General features: G+C 33.9%; 1 protein-coding gene across 2 annotated transcripts in view; it reads right to left on the bottom strand.

Annotated features, from left to right (window-relative positions):
- UNC80 (unc-80 homolog, NALCN channel complex subunit) overlaps positions 1-27,360 on the bottom strand; it is a 188,215-nt gene that overhangs the window by 108,377 nt on the left and 52,478 nt on the right. For both annotated transcript variants that reach the window (XM_011369629.1, XM_011369628.1), the window contains exons 17-22: positions 24,369-24,535; positions 23,575-23,673; positions 20,145-20,359; positions 18,913-19,019; positions 16,714-16,810; positions 10,485-10,657 (exon numbers count right to left, since the gene is read on the bottom strand). In XM_011369629.1, coding sequence (XP_011367931.1) covers positions 10,485-10,657; positions 16,714-16,810; positions 18,913-19,019; positions 20,145-20,359; positions 23,575-23,673; positions 24,369-24,535 — 858 coding nt within the window. The remainder of the gene's footprint in view (positions 1-10,484; positions 10,658-16,713; positions 16,811-18,912; positions 19,020-20,144; positions 20,360-23,574; positions 23,674-24,368; positions 24,536-27,360) is intronic.

Genomic DNA, 27,360 nt, shown 5'->3' on the forward strand with positions numbered 1-27,360 from the left:
GGAAAGGAAAGGAAAGGAAAGGAGGGACTCTTTTATGAGATTTCCTAATCAAAATCCTACATTCTCATGTAAGTTTGGATGAGAATGGGTACTACTTCCATGTTCCTTGTCCTCAAAAAATAGTTTAAAACATGACCTTAGGTTGGTGATGCTTTCAGGTGCTTGAGAAAAGAAACAAAAATCCTCTCTGGAAGAATACTTTAAACGAGCTTCTGAAATCTTCAAACTTGACTGTGCATAAGAGTCACTTCAGAATATGGATAAAATAGACTCCTTGGTGCCACCTCCAGAGATTCTGATTCAGTAGATCTGTTGCAGGGCCTGAAAATTTGCATTTTTAACATGCTTACAGATAATGTTGGTTTTTTAGATCAGGTTTTTTTAACTTCAGCACTATTGACAGTTTGCACGAGACAATTCTTTCTTTGTAGGGGGTATACTATGTATTATGGATGTTTATCAGCATCTTTGGTATCTACTCACTGGATACCAGTAGCAATTCCCAGGTTGCGACAACCAAAAATTCCTCCAGATATTGTCAGTGTCCCTGGTGGGCAAAATTATCCCTGGTTAAGAACCATGGGATTAGACACAGTTGAAAAAAAGAGACAAAATGGAAGACATATCTCAGAAAATTACCCAAGATACAGCATAGAAAGAGACAAAGAAATAAAAAATATGAGAGGTTGTCAAAAACAAGATAACCTGGGGAAATCTATAATACATCTTTTCAATTTATACAAGTAAAGATTATAGAAAATGTGAAAGACACAATCTTTGAAGAGATAATAGTTGAAAAATATTCGGAATAGATGTATGCCAATTACATGATTCAGGGGCTTAAGGAGCCTCTAATAAGAAAAATCAGCTAGAAACATTTTAGTAAAATGTCAAAATGTCAATAATAAAGAGATGATATTAAAAATAGCTAGTGGAAGGAGAAGGAACAGATTACCTATAAAGGAATGTCAATTAACAAGAGAATGAAATAATATCTTTGAAGTACAGAAAGAAAATCTTAGCCTAATTATAATTCCAGTAAAAGTATCTTTCAAGAATGAGACCAAAATAAAGTCTTTTTTAAGTAAACTGTCGCTGAGAGAGCTACTGCCAACTGATCATCACTAAAGAAACTTTTGAAAGTTCAGAAGAAGGATATAGATCTTAGAAAGAATGTCTGAGATGCAAGGAGAAATGGTGAGCAAAGAATATGCTAAGTTTTGGGGTAAATTTTAAAATAATTTTCCTAAAAATTAATTTTAAACATTTCCACTTTGTCAATGTTAAAACAAACAAACTAAAAAGGAAAACTGAATCTTGAACAACAGTTGGGGTTATCTACAGTCTTTTATATTTTGAGAAAACAGTAAAGATGTTCATTAATCTTAGACTTTATTTAGCTAAATATATATGCAATTAAAAAACATATAGAATATAATAATTTCTAAACTAGTAAAGGAAAATAAATAAAACAAAGCTAAACCAAACCAAAGCAAGAGAAATAAAACAAAATCAAACACAATTTAAAAGAAAGCATGAAATGAAAACAATACAAACACAATGAAATAAAAAAAAATGTAATAAGCAAAGGCAGAAGTGAATTTATATAAGTAATCATAATCTGTGCAATGCAACTAAATTTTCTAGAAAAAAAGATTGTTAAAATGGTATAAAACTTCAAATATATGCATTTTTTTTTAAAACAAGGGACATACCCAAAATACAAAGATATAGAAAATTTGAAAGTAAAGCATTCACAAAAAAAATCATACTAGACCAATGCTAACCTAATAAAACTGTTTCAACTATATTAGCATCACAGAAAAATATATCTTAAGGTAAAAAGCATTACTAGAAATAAACTGGGTCACTAGATAGTGATAAAAGGTTCAAAGCACCACATACATTTGATACTTCTAAATAGTCTACTTCTAAATAAATAAAACAAAAATTGTCAAACTACAAGTATAAATAAACAAATTTGCCATCATAGTGGAGATTTTAACATAACATAAAAACTGAAAATTGATAATGTTCCACTTCATAATGCAAGTCTAAATTAATTGCAAAAAATCAGTATCTGAAAATGAAGTTAGAAATCAATAACAAATGGATACCTAACAAAACCCCAGAATTTATAAATTGAAACACACACACACATATATGTTTAAATAACCCATGGGTCAAAAAGAAAATCATTAAAGAAATTAAAAAGCACTTGAAATAAATTATAACAAAAATATAACTTAACAAAATCTATAGCAAGTAGTTAAAATAGTACTTAGAGGGAAAATGATAGCTAAATGCTCAGTTTTGAAAAAAAAAAGATGAGCTAAGCAATTAACTAATAAAGAATAATATGATAATTAACTAATAAAGAATAATATGATAAATTTAAAGCAAGAAGAAAATAATAAAAATAAGAGCAAGAATTAATGAATTAGAGAACAAATATACAATAAAGAGAATCCACAAGGCGTTAAAAAAGACTAATGAAATTGACAAATATCTGGCAAAACTAATCAAGAAAAAAAAGGAATGATTTTAGGAATAAAAATAAAAATAACGACAGATGCTGCAAAGATTAAAAACTAATAAAATGTTACGATCAGTTTTACACCAACAAATACGAAAATGTAGGTGAAACTGACAAATTACTGAAAAAATTAAAATTACTTAAACTAACTTAAGAAGAAATAAAACTTTTGAATAATCAACTCAGATCTGAATTTCATTTTGAATTTCAATTATCTCTAAATTTATCTATACACTCAATGTAATTCCAAGAATAAATCAAAAGATTTTCATGGAACCTGACATGCTAATTATAAAATTCACATGGAAGAGCAAAGAGCCAAGAATAGCCAAGATGGTGTTAAAAGTTCTAGCTATCAAGACAGAGTAGATCAACTCAGGGTACACAGGGAATGGAACAGAAAGAAACTCAGAATCATACCCATGCATGCACGAAAACCTGACACATGATTAAGATGGCACTGCACATCAGAGAATAAAGTATGAACTGGTAAATTTATTATGTGAGGACAATTATTTTTCCATGTGAAAAAAATAAAGAGAACAAATTCCTATCTTATACCATTCACACAGCATATTCTAGCTAAAGATAAGTATGAAATGTATACTTTAAAACTTTTAGAGGAAAATATAAGAATGTATTTATTACTTTAGATTATCTTTAAAAAGACATAAATGCTATCCATCGAAGAAAATTTTGATTAATTAAATTACATTAAATTAAAATTTTCTCTAACATTAAGGAATGAAGAAAAAATGAGCTACAAACTGGGAGATGATGCAATGTAAGAAGAGAAAATGGATTATTATTGATGCTATATTCTCTTTTAAAATTATTAACAAAGACAAACAATCTTCCAATAAAAGAATAAACAAAGGACATTAATGGAATCTTTTGCCAAAGTTAAACATGAATGGTAAATAAACCTATGAAAAGATATTCCAAACTTTAGGTTCAAATATGGAATATTGTTACTTTCACACATCAGATAGGTAAAAATAAAAATGTTGACAGTACACGTATTAGAGCTTTTACTACACTGTTGGTGCCTGTGTTTAATTGTTGAAACTATGCTTTGGCATCATATAGTAAAATGATGCCTGATTTTCTCTCTTAGGTGTATTTACAAAACTCCAATGAATCAAGGCAGACATGCAGTAATTTTCATGAAGGCATTGTTCAAAATAGCCAAAATTTTGGGAAAAATACAAATGTCCATTTGACATAGAATGGATATATAAATTGTGGTATATTCAAACCAACAAATACCATTCATGGGTGAAAATTAATGTATTGATGCTAAATGCATCAAGGATGAACTTAAACTTAATGTCAAACAAAGAAGATATCATGCTTTAACTTAAATGAATTACAAAACTAAGCAAAAGAAAGGAAAACAAAGGTATATATTCCCTAGGGATATAAACTCATGTGGCAAAATAAAGCAAGCACAGGAACAATTAAAACAAAGTTTAAGACAGCAGTGTCTTCTTGGAAGGTAGAGGTATGTGATCAGGGAAGGGAATACAAAGGACTTTAAAGAAACTGGAAATGTCCTATTCTTTAATGTATGTAGTAGATACATGACATCTAAATTTTTTTCTTTACTGTAAATATTTATGATATGTATTCTTTTTATGCTACATTTCATAGTTAGACATATTCTTAAAAATTTAATAATATGGAAGGACCACCAGAATTAAGGGAATAATTTGATGACATGTGATTACTACTGAATTATTTCAATTTTTCTTATGATTCGAAAGAGAACACAATATTATTTTGCTTTGAGAGTTCCTCTTATGCATATATTTCTATTTCCTTGAAAGGAGCTATTTTGCTTTGATCATCAACTAGTCTTGTGATGGTAAGCCTCAATGTAGATTAATTTTGATGCAGTGGACCTGAAAGCATGACCATACCTGTAGTTAACAAATGTCTCATTTTCCCTGGAGAGTTCCAGTTTATGTCTATTTAATTGGTATAGTTATTGATGCACCTCATTTCCCTCTCAAGTGTCCCAGTTTTGATAAAAATTATATAATCATTCCTAAAGTGATCTAGTTACAAGGCTATGTAATTTCACATGAATTAGGTTTTCTCCATCCACAGACGAGGGGAAATTCTATGATCTTACCTTTTTTTTCATTGACTTTCTTATACTCATGTAATTGTTTCTAAAGTAAACTGGCATTATTACTAGTGTTATTCATGTTAAAAATTACCAATAAATTATAAATCACTGTCTGTAAATGTTATATATTCAACTAGATTTTTTTAAAGGATAGAATAGTCACCTAAAATATATGGAAAACAGACAGAAGTGCCTTTTGTTTGAACCACTTAATTTTTCTTTTTCTGTGCTTGTAGATTACATAAACCTAGAAGTAAAATGAGTCCTTTCTAAAACATGTCTTTTTAATAATGCCTTACAGCTGGATCTATTAAATTTATACTAAAGAGTATGAGGAAGAGCTGTGCTGGACTTAAAATTGAACCAATTACCCCTCAGTTTAGTAGTCATAGCAATAATGACAAGAGGATTGTCTAAAACAAACCCTTCAGATTGACAAGACTTTGAACATTGACATTTGTAGTATTTCTTTCATTTATTAACACTATGATTCTAAAGAAAACTGCAAACTTGAAAAAAAACCACATTTAAATCCTATGATTATGGCAACAAAATAGTTCTGAAATAAAAATTATGTCATAATGCAAAAATTGTATTTAAGTTGCACTTAAAAATAATTTTAAGCAAGCAATAAAAGAGATGAGAGAAAGTATTGGACTAGATAGAATATGATGATGAACTGAACACATTCATTTTCCCCCATCTCTCCCAAATCCTATCTGATGAAATGGTAGAATCTATAACTATGTTTATATTTGTATCTTAGCTATATCTGTATCACATCTGCATATCTGTCATCTGTCATCTTCATCTGCATCTATATCTCTATATATTTCTATATTCATATTTCCATCTATATTCACACACATGACTGAAACTACGAATGCGTTGAAAAACATTGTGAGTGTGAAGCATTTCTGAAAGTCAGGAAGCAGATGAGATCAGATATGAAGTGAAGCTAAATACAGAAGAAACAATAGTTTAAAACACATTGAGCAGAAGACATATGTGAAAGAGTAATCCTGAGAAACTCCTAACCCAGATCAATAGGTACGAACAACTTAGATGTCACACCTGTCCAAATAACAGTAAACACAGAATGCTACTTTAATTCAAGCACACAGGACATGAAGCTACATTTCCCTTTCTCTCAGTCCACTTGTCAGAATTCCCAAGTGACTTTAGTTCCTTCATTTTTCTGTAAATGAGAAACTGAAATTTAAGTGTGCCCTTATTTAGGCACCATTTTCCTGGCTTGATCCTTTCCTCTCATATGAAAAATAAGATAATTCATGTGAAGGTACTTTGTATAAACCATCAAGTGTAATAAAAATGTTACGACTGTCATCCTCTACCACCACATCTGCCACCATTGCTGTCACCACCACTACCACCATGACTACCATCACCACCATCATCACTTGTCCCTTTTATTCAACCAACCTGATCTATCTGGTTTCTTTCTCTTTGTCTCATAATGGAAACCAATGGGCTCCTTTAAATCTTGACTGATTCTGATATCTGATATCTGATCTTTGTCCTCAGCATACTCCTTGGCTTTGACCTAGAATCAAAGATTCTCCGGTATTCAAAAAACTTGCACAAATCATCCAATTCTTGAGCCCCCTGTGCGCTGGCTCCCATTGAATCCAGTCTAATCACAAAGAGCTCATTACTTTCTAATGCAGCTACTTTATCACTAGACATCAATAATGATCAGAAAATGCCTCTCTGCTTTGAGGCACAAAAGACATTGCTTATAAGCATCGAACTCTCTTTATTTTATTTTTTACCATGAGATAGATAAAATTGAGAAGGTTAACCAAGGCCAAGAAGATTCCACAGGAAAGTGAAAAAAGGAGAGTCGAGTCATCTGGTAACTATCTGCTCAAAGCTTTATTTTGGGGAGGTAAAATAGCTTTTAAGTTTTCCACGGGATTCAGCCCAACTTAATGGTAAGAGTCAAGCTACAGCCAGGAATAGAATATACTGGCATCTGGAAACCCCCAAATCACATCTCCCCGGAAAATCTAAGCACTACAGCAGTTGGAAATCAGACAGATATGGAAACATTCGATGAGAGGGAATAAAATCTCAGCATCCAAGAGACTTGAGTATCACAGTTTTCATCAATATTCTTCCTAAAATAATCTCAGAAACCAGTATTAATTTAGAATAATTAATTCAGTATTAAACTAGCAATTCAGAAACCAGTAAGAATTTGTTCTATTGGGATTATTTTTCAAACCTTCAAATGTGTTATTCTCTTTGTGACAAACCTCATATTTCTCCCATGCCCACATATTGTATATAAAACCTAAAAGCTTTCCATGTAGGAAGCAATTATTCCTTCTGTTTTTATGTCATCCATAAACGTTAATAAAATCATTATAATTACTTGACTAAAGAGTCTCATTTTGCCAGTGATAATGCCTTGAGAGTGAGTTCTTTTTGGTATCAGAGATGTTTTCTGGGGAGAGTCCATGGAGCCTTCTGATATCATATGCTAAATTTTGTCTATAAGCGAACTTCTCTTGGGAGAATTTCGACAGTTTTTATACAATTCTAAAAAAGTCTATGCCCCCAATATGTTAAAAATCACTGCTTTAGAGGGTGAATGTGTGGTATGAATTTTTAAAATTGAAAATCTCCTATATTTTCGTATTATGTATTCATTTGTGGTTGCACAATAAGAAAACTTTCTAAAAGAGTCAAATGTTTTTGGACCATTAAAGATCATTCACAATCTTTTTTTATTATGGAGACCATACACATTTAAGTATATTTTCAATGTATCAAGAGAGACTCATTCCGATTATTAAGTAATTTTTTTTTTTACATATAATATGAAAGCATATGATATTGCTAACAGACTCCTGAATGGAATCAGAAGACTAGTTAATAGTTTTAGCACCAACTGGACTTATAAGATCTTGCGCAAAGTTACTTCAGCTCTTGGGGCTTTGTCCTCTCATGTAGAAAATGTAGGAATGAAAAAAGCTGCTCAATAAAGTTCATTGCATAATGCATATTTATGTGGAGATGTCAGCTCAGGATCTCTAAAAGAGTGTGGGGCCTGGACCTTTCCACTGAGTGAAAGACAATCTATTATCTCTGTCATCAGGTACTTATTTTGCTGATAGTTGTCCAAATGCTATTATCTCATCATTTTCCAATTTGTATGGCCAGCTGGGCCTATATCTTTCTCTCAATATTTCAACAATAAGTTTAAATGATATGATTTGTTATTATTATTTTCCTTAATCTTACTGGGCAGTTGCTTGAGAAATTTGATGCCTCACTCATCTAAAAACTTCCAAAGTAGCTGTGACTTTAGGATTGAGACAAAGATAGACACTACGGTACCTTTGGAACACTACAAGCTTAAACCACCTGTAAAATGCTAATGGACAATTGTTATTGTGTACTTAACAACCATTCAACTAGCTTCAGTTATCTTTACACTCTTAATCACATTTGAACTATCAGGTAAAAAATTCAAAAATTACTATTTTTCCGTGTTTAAAAGCAAGTTCCTATAGTGATTGCACATATATTTTAAATGGGAGAGTCAAGATAGTAGAATAGAATCTATAAGTTCTATGAAGACAGACTTAGGTTCTAATCCACCACTATCCTTTGTGGGCTTTCTAGCCCTAGTCTTTTAGTTAGCCTTTCTGAGCTTCAATTTTTTCCTTTGGAAACAGAGTAGTCACACAGTAAATGTTAACCATTAGTTTATCAACTTTAGAATACTGTACACTAGGAAGTCTGGAAAATAGATCACTATACAAATATCATCTTTATAAGAAAAGGTACAAACCAGGTGAAGCTCTCCACTGAGTTTTGCTGTGTTATCATTAATAGGTAGCACCATATCTGGCACATAGGAAGCTCTCAGAAGACATCGTTGGAATTAATTAATTATTGCACAGTGAATATCTTGTAAGCCACACTGATTCTAGGCTTTTTAATTGCACCACCCATGCCATTTGATATAACTGACACGGTAAGAACTGCCCCTCCTCCATGAGTACATCTAGTCCAAAATTACTATTCAGGGAGGGGCCAAGTCCACTCATTCTTATTGCTCTCTCACTATTACCCTGTTATTTCAAGATTTCCTTCCATTCTCTAATCAAATCCTGCACCATGCAGTGGTGTTGGATATTTTATACTCTGTCAACATTTTCTTATCATTGAAAATCTGAGAGTTATAGTATAAAAATGTATGGACATTTTAATGAGCATTTCTTAAGTAAAATAAGATGAGGGCATATTTACTGGTTATTAGTATTTTCAGTGAACTGGCTATTCGTGTACTTATCTATTTGTTTAAATGTTCGATTGAATTGTTTGTCCTTTCCCTATTAATTTGTTACATTTATTTATTTTAATCTGTTCCTTTGGAATAGATCAAGATGTGGTTAAGAACCAAGCATGACTCAAAGGAGTGACAAGTTAGTTACCACTTTCCCATTTAGAAAACAAGAGATTGACTCCTTGCCTGGTCTAGCTCTCATGCTTTAAACAGGCATCTCTTGTTCTTTGATTGTTTAATGCCACCAGCCTCAGGTCTCCTGGAGACTTATGACTGTCTATATTTTACACTCACCATAGCATATATCAATGCTCATTGACTATTTTGGAATTTACAAAAGTCTTTGCAAACGCCAATATCCAGGAATGGGAAACTGACTGAAAAATCTTATATAATGACAAGTCATAATTTTGGGTGATGGCAGTGGTATTTGCTTTTTGGGCTTCAGTAAAGCCACATACTTTGTGGTCACTAAATATCCTGAGAACCATAGTTGCATATGTCACAGAAAAATGTCATGAATTACATAATGTTTGGATGATTTTCCAAGATACAATATAAGTGGCCAGTGGTCGCTTATTTATGTGTTGTAAAACCTAGGATCATTCGTAGGCAGGCTTCAAGCTTTTTGTTGTAATAAAGTCTATTTTAGTTTTTGTTTCTCAAAAGAGAATATAAAATATTTTATTTCTTGATATTTACTTATACTTTGTACTTAGTAGTTATACACTGTTTCAAGAGTTTACTAAACCAGAAGGTAAATAAAGGAAATTGAGAGGCTGAGCTCAAATTCATATCTGGGCTTAGTTTACCTGACCAAAACACTGTCTATCAAAATCCACATTACTCTTTAATCCCTTACATGTATGTAATACCATAACATGTTCAATGCACTTTTGGTCAATTAATTTAAACTGATTTTTGCTTTATACTTTCTCTCCAACTGACAATTAAACTAAGACTCAGTGTGTAAAGGACTAATACATGACATAATAATAGACTAATAATAGGACTAATAATAGACATAAGACCAAGAATAATGTAATAATAACAATAATAATAATGACCCATTTTATTGAGCAGTTACTATATTTCGGGCACTGTAATGAGGGCTTTACATCTGATATCTCATTTAATCCTCAACCCTAGGAGGTAGCTATAATATTATATAACTCTTACTCTTGTTTTACAGAGGTTTAGCTAGTAAATATCAGCACAATTTTAACCCTGGCAGTCTGGTTCCAGAGCCCTCACATACTTTTCATCATGATGCTATATATTCTACTTCCCGAAACATATTAAGATTTGCCTTTTTTTCTCTCACCACACCACCTTTCTTCCTCTTTTTGATACTAATTTTGAGAAAATAATAAAGAAAAGAAAAGAGAAGAGAAGAAAAGAAAAGATAACCCCACAGTGTGGATTAGGATTCCTCCATTAATGGCATTAACTGGCATAGGGAACAAGGTGGGCAAATTCTTCCAATAACTTACAAGATCCAGAGCAGCTGCCAGGATGGATGCATCAGGAATTGTGCCAGGCTCACAGCAGTTTAACAGAAATTGAAAGCGCTTCATGCCTTGTCGGATTGCCCCAAGATTCACCACATTTTTGCTTTTTCCACCATCTTGGTTGGAAGACAGATGTTCATCAAAACTATGACAACCTATGGTGGAAAAATAGAAGAGACAGTGTGCAATGGATCGCAGATTTAAAAAGAGCATCAAAGTTGTTACAATGGTTTTCGGAGTGTTGGCTAAAAGCTTTCTCCCTAACTCCACCTTTCTTCTTTTTATCTTAATGCTTATTTGGACTCACCCTGACTTTTGGGATTTGTTGACACATAGCACATATAGAGGTGAGGTCTTACATAAGTATTCAAGTATGGGGTCTGATCATTTTGCTACCAGGTCTCCTCTCTAATACTGGTAAGAGCTCTTGGTATATTTAAAATGACTTTTCTTGAAATAAGCAACTAATCTTTATTTTTATAGAAGATGCAATCACTGTGCAATTTCAGATCTGTGACAATAAACTGGTATCTAGAACAACATCTTGATATCTCAGTTATAATGCAAAGAATCACTGACTATTAGAGTTGTAAAGGACCTTAGAGCCTGGTTGTTTAATTCCAGGATTGCCAAACCTGGCTGTGTATCGAAATTATCTACGAAGTTCCTGAATCTCATCCAGACCTTCGGAATCAGAATCTCTGGATATGGAGTGTAAAAATTTGTGCTTTGTAAAGCCTCCCAGATGACAACGATGTAGCCAGATTGACCCCACACTGTGCTTAGAAGTTGCGAACCACTGATCCCTATCCTTTTATTTTTCCATAGTTAAGTTACCTACAAACGAAAATCAGTCTGGAGCTTATTAACATACTAGAGATTTTGATAGATCTGAGGGCCATGTATAATTTTACAAACACATCACCGATTTTGATGCAGAAAGTCTAAAGATCCCACATTAAGGGAAAATAATACAAAGTATTATTTTTCATCAGTTTATCCCCAAGTACATTTTAAAAAATCTAAATATCTCATCACTCTTCTATAGCTTCTAATATGTATAAATTTTTAATTTTTCATATATAAAGTTATGATGTTGAACATCATTTTTAAAACCAGGCCCAAGCCCCTTCTCATGATTCTGAAATGTAACTCTGACATCTAAGAATGTACCCTCCCCCACTGATTTAGAGCTTGGCTTAATTTGTGCTCACACCATTTATTTGCAATGTTACTAAGTTCTGGTCCTCACTGAGAAGTCACAGCTCTGCTTTCCTAAAATGGTTTTCTCACCTCTTCTGTCAAGAATACCCTGATTCCTCCCACCCATTGCCTCATTTTCCCATCTACTACCTCAGCACAGGCAAATGCATGTATGATGTCTGGGATTTGTTTTAAAACACATTAAAAAACATAAAAGGCAAATGCATGTATGATGTCTGGGATTTGTTTTAAAACACATTAAAAAACATAAAAGATGAAGCAAATGTGGACATATTTTGATTATTATTGCAAATGCATGATGGATATTTAGGGTCTGTTGGACCATTTTCTATTTTTGTCTGCATTCGAAACTTTTCATTAGTACAAAAAATGGCTCAGGATATAATTAAAATGCCATTATAAAAATTTCCCATATTTCATTCTTTGTGGGAAGGTTTCCTTCTCAGATGCAAGTATTCCATATTCAAAATTCCATATTCAACACCTTCATAATTTTTTTCAGTTAGCGTAGAGAATTTCATATCAATTGCAAAAGGAAGTAGCACAAGAAGAATCCGATGGTGGAAAAAAATTCAGAAGACAGTATTTCAAATGGCACAAAGTAGGATGGGTAAAAGCTACAGAGGAGGAAAAATTATATCCTGAAAAACCTTGTTTGTAGACTGCTGCCTTCAAAATGCTACTCTATTTATTCATAGGGCATTACCAAAGCTACAAGAACAGGAAACTCCTGTTATTTTTCCTATCTGTATGTCACTTTAGTACTCATTTATATACAGTCCTTTAATAGTTACACATATCAGAGGAAATCTCATCCATTAAAAAAAGTATAACCTTAACAGTCCCTTAAACTTCAAACTTAAGATAGGCCCCAAATCATAAGATTTTTTTCTCTTAAGTGAATCTAGTTTTTTTTATTATTACTAAGGTTAGGATTTAAAATCCATTAGGTATTAAAATACATAAGGAGCATGCTACAAGTAAAAGTGGAAAGTTTCCACTGTATCTATACAGCATTATTAGATAACAATATAATATATGCTACCATTTTTGAGCATTTAGTATGTGTCAGGTACTATATGAAATATTTTATATATTATTTTGTTTATTTTTTGTAACAGTTCTATAAAATAGATCTTAAAGATGGTTTTAAAAAGAGAGAGAGAAGAGGAGAGAATACGAAGACAGAGAGATTAAGTGAGAAGGGACAAGTTAAGTGGCCCAGTCTAAGTTCATACAATAGAATGTTTATAATGTCAGGATTCACATCGAGACCTAAGGACCACGTGTACTTAGGTCTCGATGCACGCGTACCATTGCACCACACTGTGTCTCTAGACTACACAGATGTTTGTGTTGAAAGAAGTCAGACTTTCATATCCTGGTGAAGGTAGTGACTATGTCAGGAAAACTTATTGTAAGAAATAAGTCAACATTATCCATGTGACAACTGTGAAGTTGGACCCTGCTGGCATTTTATAGTGTAATACCAAAAGCAATGTTAAAAAGTAATTTGGCTATAAAAATGTATCTCTTCTTTATCAATGTTTTATATAAACTTACTAGGGTATAAGGATGCCTCTTGGTTTCCTTGGCCATGATGAATTTTTTTTTAGTCTCAATATATTTTAGTTGCATTTATTTGCTTTTTTTTACATTAAAATAATGAGGTATAATTTACACAGAATGCATTTTTTATAAGCTGTAAAATTTAAAAAGGAGTACTTCGAAATCTAGTATTTCTTTAAGCAGCATTTCCTACAGAGTTTATGGCAAAGCTGAGCATATAGAATGTATTCAGTAAATTTTGTTAATCAGTTAAAAAACATTGCTTTCATTAATGAAATAATTTCCTTCAGAGACATTTCTAAAATGAAATATTCTCAATGAATATGGAAACACAAAAGAAAAAAAATAACTGATCTCTGAACACAATTTCAGTTTTGTTAAATGTTCAGCAGATTTATTTTTCATTTGTTGAATAATTTTGGAGATTTTAAAGAATTCTATTGGCTATTGCATTTTATCTTAATGCATTGAAGTTTTGAGTACTACATACATTAAAATTGATGATAAGAACATTTGATGTTTATTTTCTTTAACAATTTTAAAGAAACAGAGAAAATATGTAATTAAATTAAAATAATTTAAATAACAAAGAAAAGGACAATATATCTATAATGGTTGCACAGGGATCATTTATACACATAGATTTCAATGGAAGGAAAGAAAGATGAAGGAAGGAAGAAAGGAAAGGAAAAAAGGAACAGAAAGGAAAGGAAAAAAGGAAAGGAAAGAGAAAAAAGGAATGGAATGGAACAGAAAGGAACGGAAAGGAACAGAAAGGAAAGGAAAAAGGAAAAAAGAAAAAGAAAGGAAGGGAAGGGAAGGGAAGGGAAGGGAAGGGAAAGAAGAGGAAGGGAGAGAGGGAGGAAGGGAGGAAGGGAGGAAGGAAGGGCAAAAGTATGCTCAAAGATAGATGTTCACATGGGCAAGGGCAAAGTACAATGTTGTTGCAAATTATAATTAGTTGCAAAATACAGTGTACTTAGATTAGCAGAGAAAGTTGTTTTGGTTCTTTAGAACCTGTCTTCTGCAAGAGATTCCGACAAAATTATCTCACAGAATTTCTTTTATAATTTTCAACAAACCAGAGAACATGGGATAATAGTGATGATGTACAAGCCATGTTCTCTTGCCAGTCAAAAGGTACATAAAATATTCCAAATATCAGTCCTAGATTTTCTGTTTTTGTCTTCTAGACATACAGGAAGAGATTGTCTGCATTTCAAGTAGTGCTAACACAAACTCACCCTAGAATCAGGCTCTATGACTAGTCCACATCAAGTCTTTTCTATTTGTGAATAGAATATAAATAATGTACGCAATAATGGCTGAAATAGACATAGTGGTGAGAAAAACACAAATGAACTAGAGTTTATGAGGATGCTAATGATAACATGTTTGAAACAAAATAACAGAAAACATATAGTCCTATTACTTGAAGAAGAGAATGTAAGGATATCAAAGGAGGGTAAACAATTCGATTCTGCTTTCGTCCTTTACACCAAGGAAAAAAAAATTCACAAATGGAAAAGTACAGAAAAGGTTCATTAAGAAGGCACCAAATTTAAGAGACCCTGCTCTCTGAGTCTAAGCCTTAGTTCCTTCAACTTACACTCTAGTGCACAGAATGAATTTAGAGATGTGATCACAATGACATCTAGCTAACAAGTCAAATGACAGCTAGCTAAGATGGCACATACCTGAAGAACACATTTTAGCTCCACACTTCATCCTCAAAAAACTACCACACAAATCTCATTATAACACTGATGGTTCTAAACCCTAGATGTATCTTCTCTGAAATATCAAGAAGAGTGGAAAGAGTGCAAAAGGACTGAAAATGACAAAGGTTTGGGTTGTTAGGAAAATTCTTGAAACTGTAGACAAATAAACTTGATGTGTGCCCTAGCCAAATTCTATAAGAGATAATTAGATAGACAGGAATATTAAAAACAAAAACAAAAAACAAAAAACAGAAGTATCATAGAAACCACTGTAGTTTCATTAAGAATACATCATGTTGAACTAAGCTACATCCATCCTTTAGATAAAGTTATAAAGATATCAGTGAGATATTTTTTGGTAAAATCTGTTGATGTTTCTGTAATTAAGTAGAAAAGTATTTGTCAATCGCTAGTAAATTAAGTTATCTAATTGGCTGAAAAACTGTACCCACAAATTGTTACTTAATAAAAGTCAACTAAAAGTGTTCTAGGAGTTATATCTTTGTCTTTGTCCTGTTTGGTAAGAACGTCAATGACCTAGGTAAAAACATGGAAATGGGTATATCTCTGCAGATGGACCTTTATAGCATAACTGTTAAAAAAAAAGATTCAGAATTCAACTTAGTTTGGGTTTTGTTTCTTAAATTCTTTCCTGGACAAGTGACTTAATGACTCTAAAGTCAATAAAATTAAAATTTTATTTATTTTGAGATGAAGAATTAATAATGGTTACATCAAAGTCAAGCATGATATATACTCATGTCAAGGAGAGCTGGCAAAAATTAATCCAAAATTTCATATAAACCAAGTATGTGATGTGAAAATGGATAATGCAGTCTTAAATGTATTCATGCACTATATCCCTGGAGCTTAATAGTTCCACTATCTACTACACTGATTAAATTCAAAGATAGTATGTTGCATTCCACCTGAAGCTCCACATTTTGTAAAGCACAAAATCTATCTAGAATACATAGGAAAATTGAATCAGGATGGTGATAGATCTAGAGACTCTTTCATGTAAGGAAAACAAAAGGAATGAATGTTTAACCACAGAAAAGTGAGATGAAAGGAGAGCATATGAAATGGCTAATAGATGAAACCAGCATTGTGTGTGTGTGTGTGTGTGCACGCACACGCTTGTGGCTACCCATGTTATCACTAGGACCAGTGAACCAAATTTACGGCTATGCATATTATCAGAATGCAAGGAAAGCCTTTCTAACAATTAAAGCTGTCTAGTTCTGGAACAGGTTGCTTTGTAAAGTAATAAACACCCCCTCGGTGGAAGTGTTCAGAGGGTGGCCGGCCATCTGTCAGGGATATAATGTGCAGAATTTCTAAGTAGAAATTAAAAATAAAAAAATAAGTGGGTGGATAAAAGGATATCTGAAGGTTCCTTAAAGCTCTTGGATTTTAGTAAAGGACAAACAGCAGAAGAGGTTATGTCTTATTCTTTGTAAAGGCTGTGGGTAGTATTCATTACTTGGGAATGATGAACATAGTAGGGCTTTCATAAATGTCTCTTGAACCAATCTGATAACAAATAGAGAAGCTATAGATAGTGGTACAACACACATATGAGAGAGAAATGTATAAGACATGAATGGAAATAGAAAATGGACCATTTTATCTAATCAAATTTTTGTTCTACATGATGAAAGCTGGATGTAATTCTTAGGCTACATAACATTTACCAAGACGCTTGAAGAAATTCTCTTCTTCATCTCTCCCATTTTCCATTCCACTCCCTGGTCCACCTTCAGAAAGCTTTACAGCACTGGTGAATTTGACCTGAGAAAAAAAATGAAAATAGTCAGATAACTAAATTCAAAGGCAATTCTTTGTGTTTATACTAACCCTTGCCTTGAAATATAAGTCATTTACAATATGAAGGTTACTTCAGTTCTTTTGACTTCCACATCTGGTTACTCAGTACAGTTGATTCCCATGTGCTAAAAAAGACATCACCTATAACTATAATTTGAAGGAGGATCCTGGTCATAGATTCAAAATAAAATAATCAGACACTATGAAAATAAGTAAAAAATTGAGGTATTCTTAGAGTTTATTCTGATGAAGTCCAAACTCGAATTCAGTAACAGAAAGCCATATTCATCCTTTACAAACAACAACACAATTGAGAATCAAACCAAAGTGAAAGCCAAATAGAAGATTTAAAATCTCTATAGAAGATCTAGTATAAATTAGTTATAAAGTAAAATATAATTAAAGCGTAATACCATGGTTTTTTTCTAAGAATTAAAATGTGTTCTTGATCTTGCCAACAGTACCCAAAATTTTCATCAAAGCAAGACTCTCAAATACTTTTGGCCAATTTTTTCAGCAAAAGGAAGGTGAAGGAGGAATTATAAATAGTCTTCTAAATGTCTTATAATGTTGTGATATTTTTATGTAATTTCAAAATATTACTTTTAAAACAAAGGGAAACCAGTTTTCATGAGATTTAAAGAAGAATGTAAGCATATAATTTGTATATGAAAAATGTAATTTATCATATGCTGAAAATTACAGTGACCACCCCATGAATCATTCATAGGGAAGATTCTTATAAGAAATGGATTTCACTGAGAATCATTACCTTTTCCAAATTGTATGCTGCTATATTGCTTAACAGTATTATGAAAAAGCACTTAATGTGAAAAGTCATACTGAATTTCTTTATGTTTTTCAATAGGGAGAATGGCTCAGATAGTGAAAAAAAATATTAGAAGGAGAATAAATGGTGTTGCGTACACATATATACATGTAAAAGGAATCTCTATAGAATTACTGGATCTTTGGCTAGGAGCTTGAGATGTCAGGAATTGTACATGTATGTTAAAAAAAAATAATAACAAATGTTGGAGAGGATGTGGAGAAAAAGGAACCCTCATACACTGCTGGTGGGACTGCAGATTGGTACAGCCACTATGGACAACAGTATGGAGGTTCCTCAAAATAACTAAGAATTGATCTACCATATGATCCAGCAATCCCTCTGCTAGGTATTTACCCTAAAGACTTGAAAACCGATATCCAAAAGATATTTGCACACCATTGTTCATAGCAGCATTATTCACAGTGGCCAGGACATGGAAGCAACCAAAGTGTCCTACAATAGATGATTGGCTAAAGAAGCTGTGATACATATATACAATGGAATATTATTCAGCTATAAGAAGAAATGAAATACTGCCATTTGTGACAACACGGATGGACCTCGAGATAACCATGCTAAGCAAAATAAGCCAGACAGAAAAAGTAGAAAATCACATGATATGGACAACAGTATGGAGGTTCCAATTTGCAGTCCCACCAGCAGTGTATGAAGGTTCCTTTTTATATGTGGGATATAAATCTAAAAGCAACAAACGAACAGGACAAACAAACAGAGACTCATGGACATGGGCTATAGACTAGCAGTTACCAGAGAGGAGGGAGGTAGATGGGGTAAAGGGGGTCAAATATGTGGTGACAGAAAGAAATTTAACTATGAGAGGTGAACACACAGTGTGTATGTGTGTGTGTGCATGCCTTAATGTTGAATTGTACACCTGAAACATTGGATTTCATTAACCAATGTCACTATAAAAAAACTAAAAAATAAATAAAAAAATAAAAAAGTTAAAAATTGCTGGAAAATAACACCTGCGTATGTATCTACATTATAATTTATATATACTTTTTGTCACACTTTTCTTTTTCCCTTTATGATAGCCTACTACTAAATCATCTTAGTTTCCATTGCTCATCTAAGTTTTTTAAATTTGTTCAACTTAAGAGTTTCTTCAACTGTCTTTGTCCCCTCCAGGTGTTCAGCATTTCTCAGCCCTGATGTTTTTCTATCAGCAACTCCAGCATTCTCTTACATAAGTAACAAACATCCTGTTTACCTTGGAGCTTTGCCTGATGAAAGATAGGCGGTCCACTGAGCTGATGTCCAGGAGGTCCTCAACGCCATCTGCCAGGCCCGAGAGGGAGGATCGTTTCAGCCAGTTTCCTATTTAATAATTTTTAAAAAATTAGACCATTGTAGCATTTTTCTCCTAAGTGGATTATCTCTTAAGTGGAAATGTCAGCATGTGCCCAACAAACAATGTAAGTTGCATGACTCGATGTAATAGAAGTGAAAAAAATTGTTTTCAGTGCACCTGCTTTGAATCAAAATGTTCAGTGTTAGACTGTAAAATTACATAATCAAGTAAGACCAGGACAAAAAGAACCTGAGTCTCACAGGTGAGTAAAACCATAATATGTATGTTTCTCTCTAACAACTTGCACATCTCCCAGTAAGTCCTGTTGATTTTACCTCCTAAGTACCTCTCAAATCTTTCCACTTCTTCATGTGTACACAGTCACCGTCCGGTCCAAACTACCATTACTTATACCTGGACCACCTTATCAATTTAGGCTCCAGTGTTTTCCATGAAGAGATCTTTTAGAAGAAATTTACCTGATATGTTACTCCTCGATCCAACATCCCACCTGGGCTATGTAGGGCTGTATAGAGCCAACCTGACCTGCATGCTCTGGCCCCTGTCACTCTACCATAGTCATGCAGCCACTCTTCTCCTTCTCTCAGTTCTTTTATTTTGCGCCCCTCCCCCCCAATAGTTTTGCACATTTTATTGCTACCACGTGGAGTGCTCTCCCTCCTTTCCTTAAGGATCCTGCAGATCTTAATGTCATTTCCTTCAAGAAATCTTCTCTGATTCCTGCCTCCTCCTCCACATTTGGGTCAGATCTTGTTGTTGCATGAATTCATAACACTATGTATATTTCCTTCATAAAATTCATAGTTTACAACTATACTTAGTTGTATAATGATCTGCTTTAGTGACACCTCCTACTAGATTATAAGGTTGGCCAATTAAGGCACTACATGATTTTGCTCATCATTTAATTCCTGACACCTAACATAGTCTTTACACACTATAGAAGCACATAGTAGGAGCCTGAGAAATATTTGTTAAAAAAAAAATGAATAAATGAGTGAATGGAGTCCACATCAGCCTTTGACTTGAAGTCTCTCCCTTTCTCTACCATACCATGCATTGCTTTGTTTTAACTGTGAGTTGAGGACATGAGAGGAAATAAGGAAATCCATAAGTAAATACAGACATACTTTTACCTATGGGGAGTTTAAGCTTCTTCCGGAGAGAAATTCTGCGGGACCGTGAGCGGGCACGCCGGTCAGAGGTGGTCCCTGAGTGGGCAGTGGTGCATTCTGAAGTGTCCTGCTCAGACTGGCTGCTGGTGTCACTTGCTGCACTCTGGGATTTGAACATCTTGCGCCAGAAATCTTTTCGTCCCAAGTTGCCGCCTTGCATTTGCTCATCACTGAAAACAAGCAGAGGCGAGAGTTAAATGTCTGAAAACACTTGTGAAAGTCTCTTAAATTTCTTTCTACCTCCTGCCAATGACATTTAGGCAACTCATGTTGGATGATCTTTGAAGGGCTGGGATTTAGAAACAGTGGGAGTGGGAGCGGAAGAAGGGAGACTGAGGTTGACTCTTTGAGTTCATCCTGAAAAGTCACGTCTAAGCTGTCAAATTGAAGTGATTTTTTTAAATTTAATAAAAAGACAAAATATTATTGCAGGTATTCATCTGTAGGTGTGAGTCATAATAGCAGAAACACAGTGTCGGTAAATATTTAACTGTTTTTTTTTAAGTTCCCTGAGGCATGTACAGTACCGAATCTTACTCCTCACCTCAGTATAGTATAAGTCTTGGCACTAAATAAACTTAAAAAAAAAAAAAGTTGAATGAATAAATAAATGAAATGAAATCACGACACTCAGAGGTTACATCATCTCATAATTGTTCACTAAACTATTTTCAAGTGGCTGGCTCTATATTTCTTAAGACAAAAAAAAAATGTAGGTAAGGTTTAAAAGCAAAAAAAAAAAATTAATCCAATTCAGTAAGATAAATGGGACATCTCCAAAGGAATTTTTGACTTGGGTATTTCAGAATAGGAAAAAACAAGTGGCTAAGAGCAGGCAGAGTTTAATTTCACTTGAAATCAAAAAAAAAAAAAGAAGTCCAATTTAAATGAGATTCCTATTTTCACTCATCAAACTGGCAAAGATTAAGGGTGAAAACAGAATGTAATGGTTAATATCATACTGCCAGCAATGAGATAGAATAATCCAAACTTTCTAGAAGGTAATTTGGTAATATGTTATCCAAAGCTTGTATCTACACCTGTGACAGAAAAATTCAACCTCCAGGAAGTTATCACAAGGAAATGACGGGGTAATGTACTAAAATATAGCTACAAGAGGGTCAAATGCTCACTGAAGTATTATTGGTCAACACTGAAAAATTGGACATGATTTAAATGTTCGACTCTAGGGAAATGGTTGAATGAATTATGGGACTTCCATATAATGACATGATCTGTAGTCATTAAAATTTTATTTTAGAAGACTATTGATATGAGAAATGCTGATGATATATTGCAAAGTTAAAAGGCAGTGATCAAATAAATTGAATAGGATAACACCAGGTTAATAAAAAAAAAGTACACATGTGAGCAAGTGTTTGAATATGTTTGTCTATATATACATATATGCTCAAAAATGTACCCAACAAAATATACCAAAAGTTTACAGTGGTTTTCTCTATGTTTTTCTGTGTTTTCCAAATTCATCAACTTGAGCAACATATATTACTTTAGTAATTTGCAAAGAAAAGGTTATAGAAAATACTCTAGTAACATGAAATTTTTTCATGGGATTCTTGGTAAAGATTTGCTTACAAGTTTTGGGGCTGAATCTGGAATCTAGTCTAAATTAGACAGTACTGGGTAAGAGCAATCACTTTCTGTAGATATTTATATTGAGATCCAGATTTTATCTCCAAAAATCTCTTCAGAGTACTAAATACCTTTAATTCTTATTTTGAACCAGGTATCCTCTTTATAAAATTTGATGTGAATTTAAAAGTGTTTTAGAATTTTATTTCTCAGTTATTTGTATCAAATGATCACAGGGTATGAAGCATTTCGTACTTTGGGGGAACGTGAGACACATTAATGACTACGTGACTATGTGTTCTGAGTGGGAAAATATTCATGGAGGCTACAATTTATCAGCTTTCCCAATTAGATCAACTTCAGCTTTGTCTAATGAGTGCGGATCAGTTTCAGAGAAACGAGCATATAAAATTGATTTTAATATTTCTCAGTTAATGTGACATTTAAGAAGATAAAGGAGGAGCCAGGCTCATCCACCCACCTTTCTCCAGTGCTAAACTGAAGACAATTGGCATGCTCATCTCTGGGCCCACTCGGATCAGGGAAAAGTTCCCTATTTGACATTCTATGACATTTTTTCAAGTGGAAATTTTTATGTAGAGGCAATATTAAAATATGCATCTTCATTCAAGGGGAAAGAAGAGACAGGTGCTAAGTCCTGAGAAATCAGGTGTGATTTACAGACTACTGAAGAAAAAAATGTTCTGCAATTCACAAAACTCAATTACCTATGAAAATAAACTTTCACTTTTAAAATCCAATTTACTATTATATCATTCTTATTTATCAGATTAGCTCAATAGTTGCTAGTGTTATTTGGGGGAAAAGAGTCCTCCTTTTCTGGATAGATTCTATGTGTAAGGACTCTTAACTAGTCTTGTGATTATTCAGCTATAGAACTTTGCCTTTCATATTAATTTTTCCCCTAGAGCTTATGTTTAGATTTTTACCATGTCCTTGAAGACTTGCTTAAAGGAAAAACTAAAGCTCGATTTTGAGAAAGTTAAAAAAATAAAGTCCTAATGGTAATCTGTCAATTCTATTCTTCTCACTCATTCATTCAAATATATATTAAGTGTTTACTATGGGCCTAACCCCATCTAAGCACTGGGGCTCACATGGTCCCTGGACCTATAGAGTTGATTTACTTCTTTCTTACTTTTTTTCCACCAATATAGGGGCAGTCTTTAAAATTTTGAAGGGCTATATGAACTGTTCTTTGAAGATTTCATTTGCTTGTCATGGATTATTACCAAGGTCCTATTTGATAACTGTGATTTCCTTGACTATGGAGAGGGAATACCATAAAAGCTACAATATCCTGTAGAATTTCTAAAAGGATAATAATTTAAAACAAATCAGGGTTTTAGGAAGTAAAATGATATACATATTTTATAAAATGATGTACATATTTTAAATATTGATCATGCCACTTGTAGGTAAGTAGTCTTCAAAAGAAGAATTAGTGCAAATGAGCCTCGCATAGAAATAAGTTGCATATTTGGTGTCTACAGTAATCCTCAAATTTTCTGGGGGCACTAATTTCAAGAAGCTTTCGATTTTGCCATTAGGAAAATGGAAATAAACTGATACCAGAGGCTTACTGTAGGCATGAGATTGATTATCTGTGATTTAAGCCTGTAGAGATTAGTGGCTTCGGGAATGAAAAGTAAAGGGCAGAAGAAAGACAAAGTTCAAAAAATGAAAAACAATCAGCAGTTTGGAAAATAGAATTTCATCTGGTGGAAAGTGCTGAACCTGCTACATTAGAGACAAAACCAGTGCTACTTACTGCTCTGGAGTCTGTGAGGGTCGACCAGACATGAAGCTGCGACATTCCTCAGGTGCAGAAGACACCTGGCCTTTATCCACAACGCTTCCCGCCTCTGACCTATGTAAATGGTGCATTCCGCCAGTCACAACAGAGCAGGACACCACTTCTCAATACTTCATATAGTTCACAGCACTCTGTCATAGACAACCTACATGCTTGCAAATCCCATGTCACCGTGAGTCTATGCTGGTATGGAATTTATATCCTACTATTTGACTCATGACCTAGCTACCTTATTGCCTAAGAATACCACCGTTGTTGCAAACAGCCATTAACTGCAAGCAGAATTTTAAGTTTAGGAGTTTCTTTTCATCTTTGTAAGTGGCATTTCTCATAATATAGGCATACAATATATTTATGTTTACTAGAAGGAAAAACAGGACATGGCTTACTAATTTGTCTTTTGCCGTGTTCAATATATTACTTACTGAACAGGATGATATGGTATCAGTAATTGCTTTTCCTTTCTGGACAAAAATGTATGTTATCTATAGAAGAGACTAAAACACAGATAAATTTTTACCATATAATTAAGAGCTAATAAAGTGAAGTTCAAGTGTATGAAAGTTCAGGATCAACTGAGCTCTGATTCATACAGAGACAGGATTTATTTGATGTAAACTCATTCCTTTCTAAGCTGCAGCTGGACCACCACCAGTGATGCCACTAATGTAAGATAGTTCCACCTTCCCTGCACGGGAGTTGTACACCCGTGCAGGAAAGGTAATAATTAGAAAGCTCAAACTTCCAACCTTTTACTGCTTGCAGGCTTAGGTTCTGGTTCATTCTCCTCCACCTTCTTCCCTGGTGCCAACTTCTCAGCACTATCAAGCAAAGCGCTGAGAGCCACTCTTCTGAAGACATTCCCATGAGCCTCTTTGATAAACTGGACCAGCTGACGGATGTCACAGTACAGCCCCTATTCGGAGGCAGGAAGGAAAGTGTGGGGAAGGAAAGATTGTTGTGTGATTGTATAATTTTCATAGGAAGCAGTAAAGGTAATTCTTTGGGCTTACATGAGCACTGAAATCGTAAAGGGAAGACAATTTCCTATGATGAAACCAATGGTATACCACCTTTCCATTGTTCCTATGGCTACATTACCAAGAACCTTGCCTGTCATCCTTAGTGTGAAAAAGAATTGTTACCATGCTTCATATTCAGAAAGTTGGCTGTATCATTAGAAAGACATCAATTTACACTTTTAACCACTGGATTCCCAAGCTTTAATCTTTCTCTCTTAATAGTGACTTCTGAAAAGATGCCTGCAAAAAAAAGGCAATCAGAATTTTGTTCAGAGATTTCAGCTTCTCAAAATTTTCTGCATAATTGTGATAAAATATGCTAAGTCCTCTAGACACTTCCAACAGAGCCTGATATTCAAGGGTGATGCATTTTGCTGGACAGAATTAAGAAATAATATGTATGTCCATCTGAAGGTGAATTTGACTATGAACTTAAGATGATGTAGGGCTATTAAAATCAATACACTGGGGATTCAACATTTAAATATATATGCAGGACTTTTTCGAGGAGATAGTAAGCTTTGAACTCAGCATTTCCCCCTCTCTCTTCCTTCTTTAAGAAGGTAGTTGTATTATTTTTCTTAGGAAAGGTTCATGGCAAAGCAGAACACAGAAGCCTAAAACACACTTACCTTAATGGCTTTGGGTTTCAAAATCTAAGATCACTGAAACAATTATGCCCGTGATCTTTAGAAAAGCAGAAGGAAGAGTTTAGTGAAATCCATGGAGCTCCTCAGGCCCTAAATTCTACCCAAGACTTGGGAATCTTTGCCTCACTATGTGAAGTGGAAAAACCCAAGAATGACTAAGGTTCAATTTCCAGCCATTCTGGTGGAATAGGGGTTCAGAGTCAAACTAAAGATGATTCAGAGTAAATTAAGGAATGCAGTATTTTTCTATACTTGAGTTTATAGACTAATATTTATAAGAGCTCACATATATTATAATCAACTTAACAAATTACTTCTTTCTATAACCAATTCAAATGCATGGATGGTGCCCATGTTATTCTCAAGCTCTAAATACCTTGCTACTGTGGCTTTGACAACCAGCAAAATTAAATTCCCTTTGGTTTAGGGTTTTATTCTGCTTATCTAAGTTAAGTAAATAGTTTTAATTGTTTAGAATAGCTTAAGACAATTTCCTTGATTTAGGTAGATTAGTGGATAGTGTCCATATGTGTAAATAGGCTGATTTCTGCTTAGGAGTCACAATATCTAATAAATTGGTAAGATAGGGAATTACTCCTTTTCCTCAGAGAAATCTAAATGCTGTTCGTGTCAGATTTTTCAGCCTTAATCTACATTTTAGTATCCCAAATCACAATCTCCTTGGTAGCAATTAAGCGCTAACCTTTTATAGCCTGGCTCTCTCCACTTGTGGCTTCAGTGGTTTAATTAACATAATCATTTATGAAGAGTAGCTAAAAGATTACAGCATTCAATCAAAAAATAATAATTTTAGCAGAATATTTGCATTAATTTTTAAAGTAGGTATTGTTTCAAAAGATGCTTGGTGTATAACGTTCTTTAATATTTCGTGAGCTAACATGCTGTGCTCTAGCATCTCCCTTCTGAAGGGCTCAAAGTACCTTGCAACTATTATACCAACCACCAGGGAACCTCTGAGACAGAGAATAAGATAAATCAATTTGCAGGTAGGATAACAAGTAACAAGGAGGAGAACTGTGTTTCTGAGGTTCCACCGTGAATTGCTGGTGACACTGAGAAAATAGATATTTTAACTTTAAAGTACAGACTTTCAGACATCAACTTCTCTTTCTCAGAGCCATGACGTGAGAACTTTTTTTCTGAGCAGAGACAGAGAACTCTTGTGGGAAGAAGAGGCGAGCTTCTCACCAGATTCTCAGAGCTGTGCAATTCATGTGTAGTTGAAGCGCAGCGTGTGATGAGGGATTTAAACATGGCGCTGACGATAATGCCTTCCACATTTTGGGCTGTGGATTTGTTGTCTACTGTGGTGAAGTTATTTCCAAACCCAGCCTTGTCTGGAATGCAAAAACATCAATTAAAGGTCATGTTTCCATCAAGCTATACAGTTTAAAAAAGTAATGAAGTACTTGACACCCAGGAATTAGTGGAGGGTTACAAGAAATACTGAAAGAAGATTAAAGATACCTCTGGTTTAAAATCTTAGAGATAAACAACTCATAGTCTCCTTCAGAGTCTTTACTATGACATATTCTGCCACTTTGTGGGATCTTTCAATTGATACATTTTAGCAAAGAAAAGAGAATCAACTGTAACCTAAGAAAGACTTTTAGACCTAGAGTAGTTTTTAAATAGGTAATAATTTTTTAAAAATGATCTACTAAATGGTCCCTCGTTAGAGAAAGAAGTTACTTGAGGAATGTTGGCTCTCAGCGGAATCGTTAGGTCTGTCAGAAGAGGAGTGAGGTGAGGCCAACTGGTGAGCTGGGCAGGGAGAGGGAAGAAAAAGGCTAAGAGGAGGCCTTGCAGAGGGAGTAACACCAGCACTGAAAAAAAAAGGAGCCCGAGTCCTGATAGGAGCTGCTTAAGAATTTCAGCAGCTTCTTGTTTCCAGAGTCTTTGGGCATATATAGAGAAGAAAAATCTTCAACCTTCCTCAGAGCCACCTCCTTCTAATTCATTCATGTGTGAAAGGCCAGTGAACTGAGCCCATCACCCTCCGTGGCATTTTATGCCAATTTTTCACATATCCAGGGACCTTTCATAGG

The sequence above is a fragment of the Pteropus vampyrus genome, unplaced genomic scaffold (genome assembly GCF_000151845.1).
Source record: "Pteropus vampyrus isolate Shadow unplaced genomic scaffold, Pvam_2.0 Scaffold152, whole genome shotgun sequence".
Lineage (NCBI taxonomy): Eukaryota > Metazoa > Chordata > Mammalia > Chiroptera > Pteropodidae > Pteropus > Pteropus vampyrus.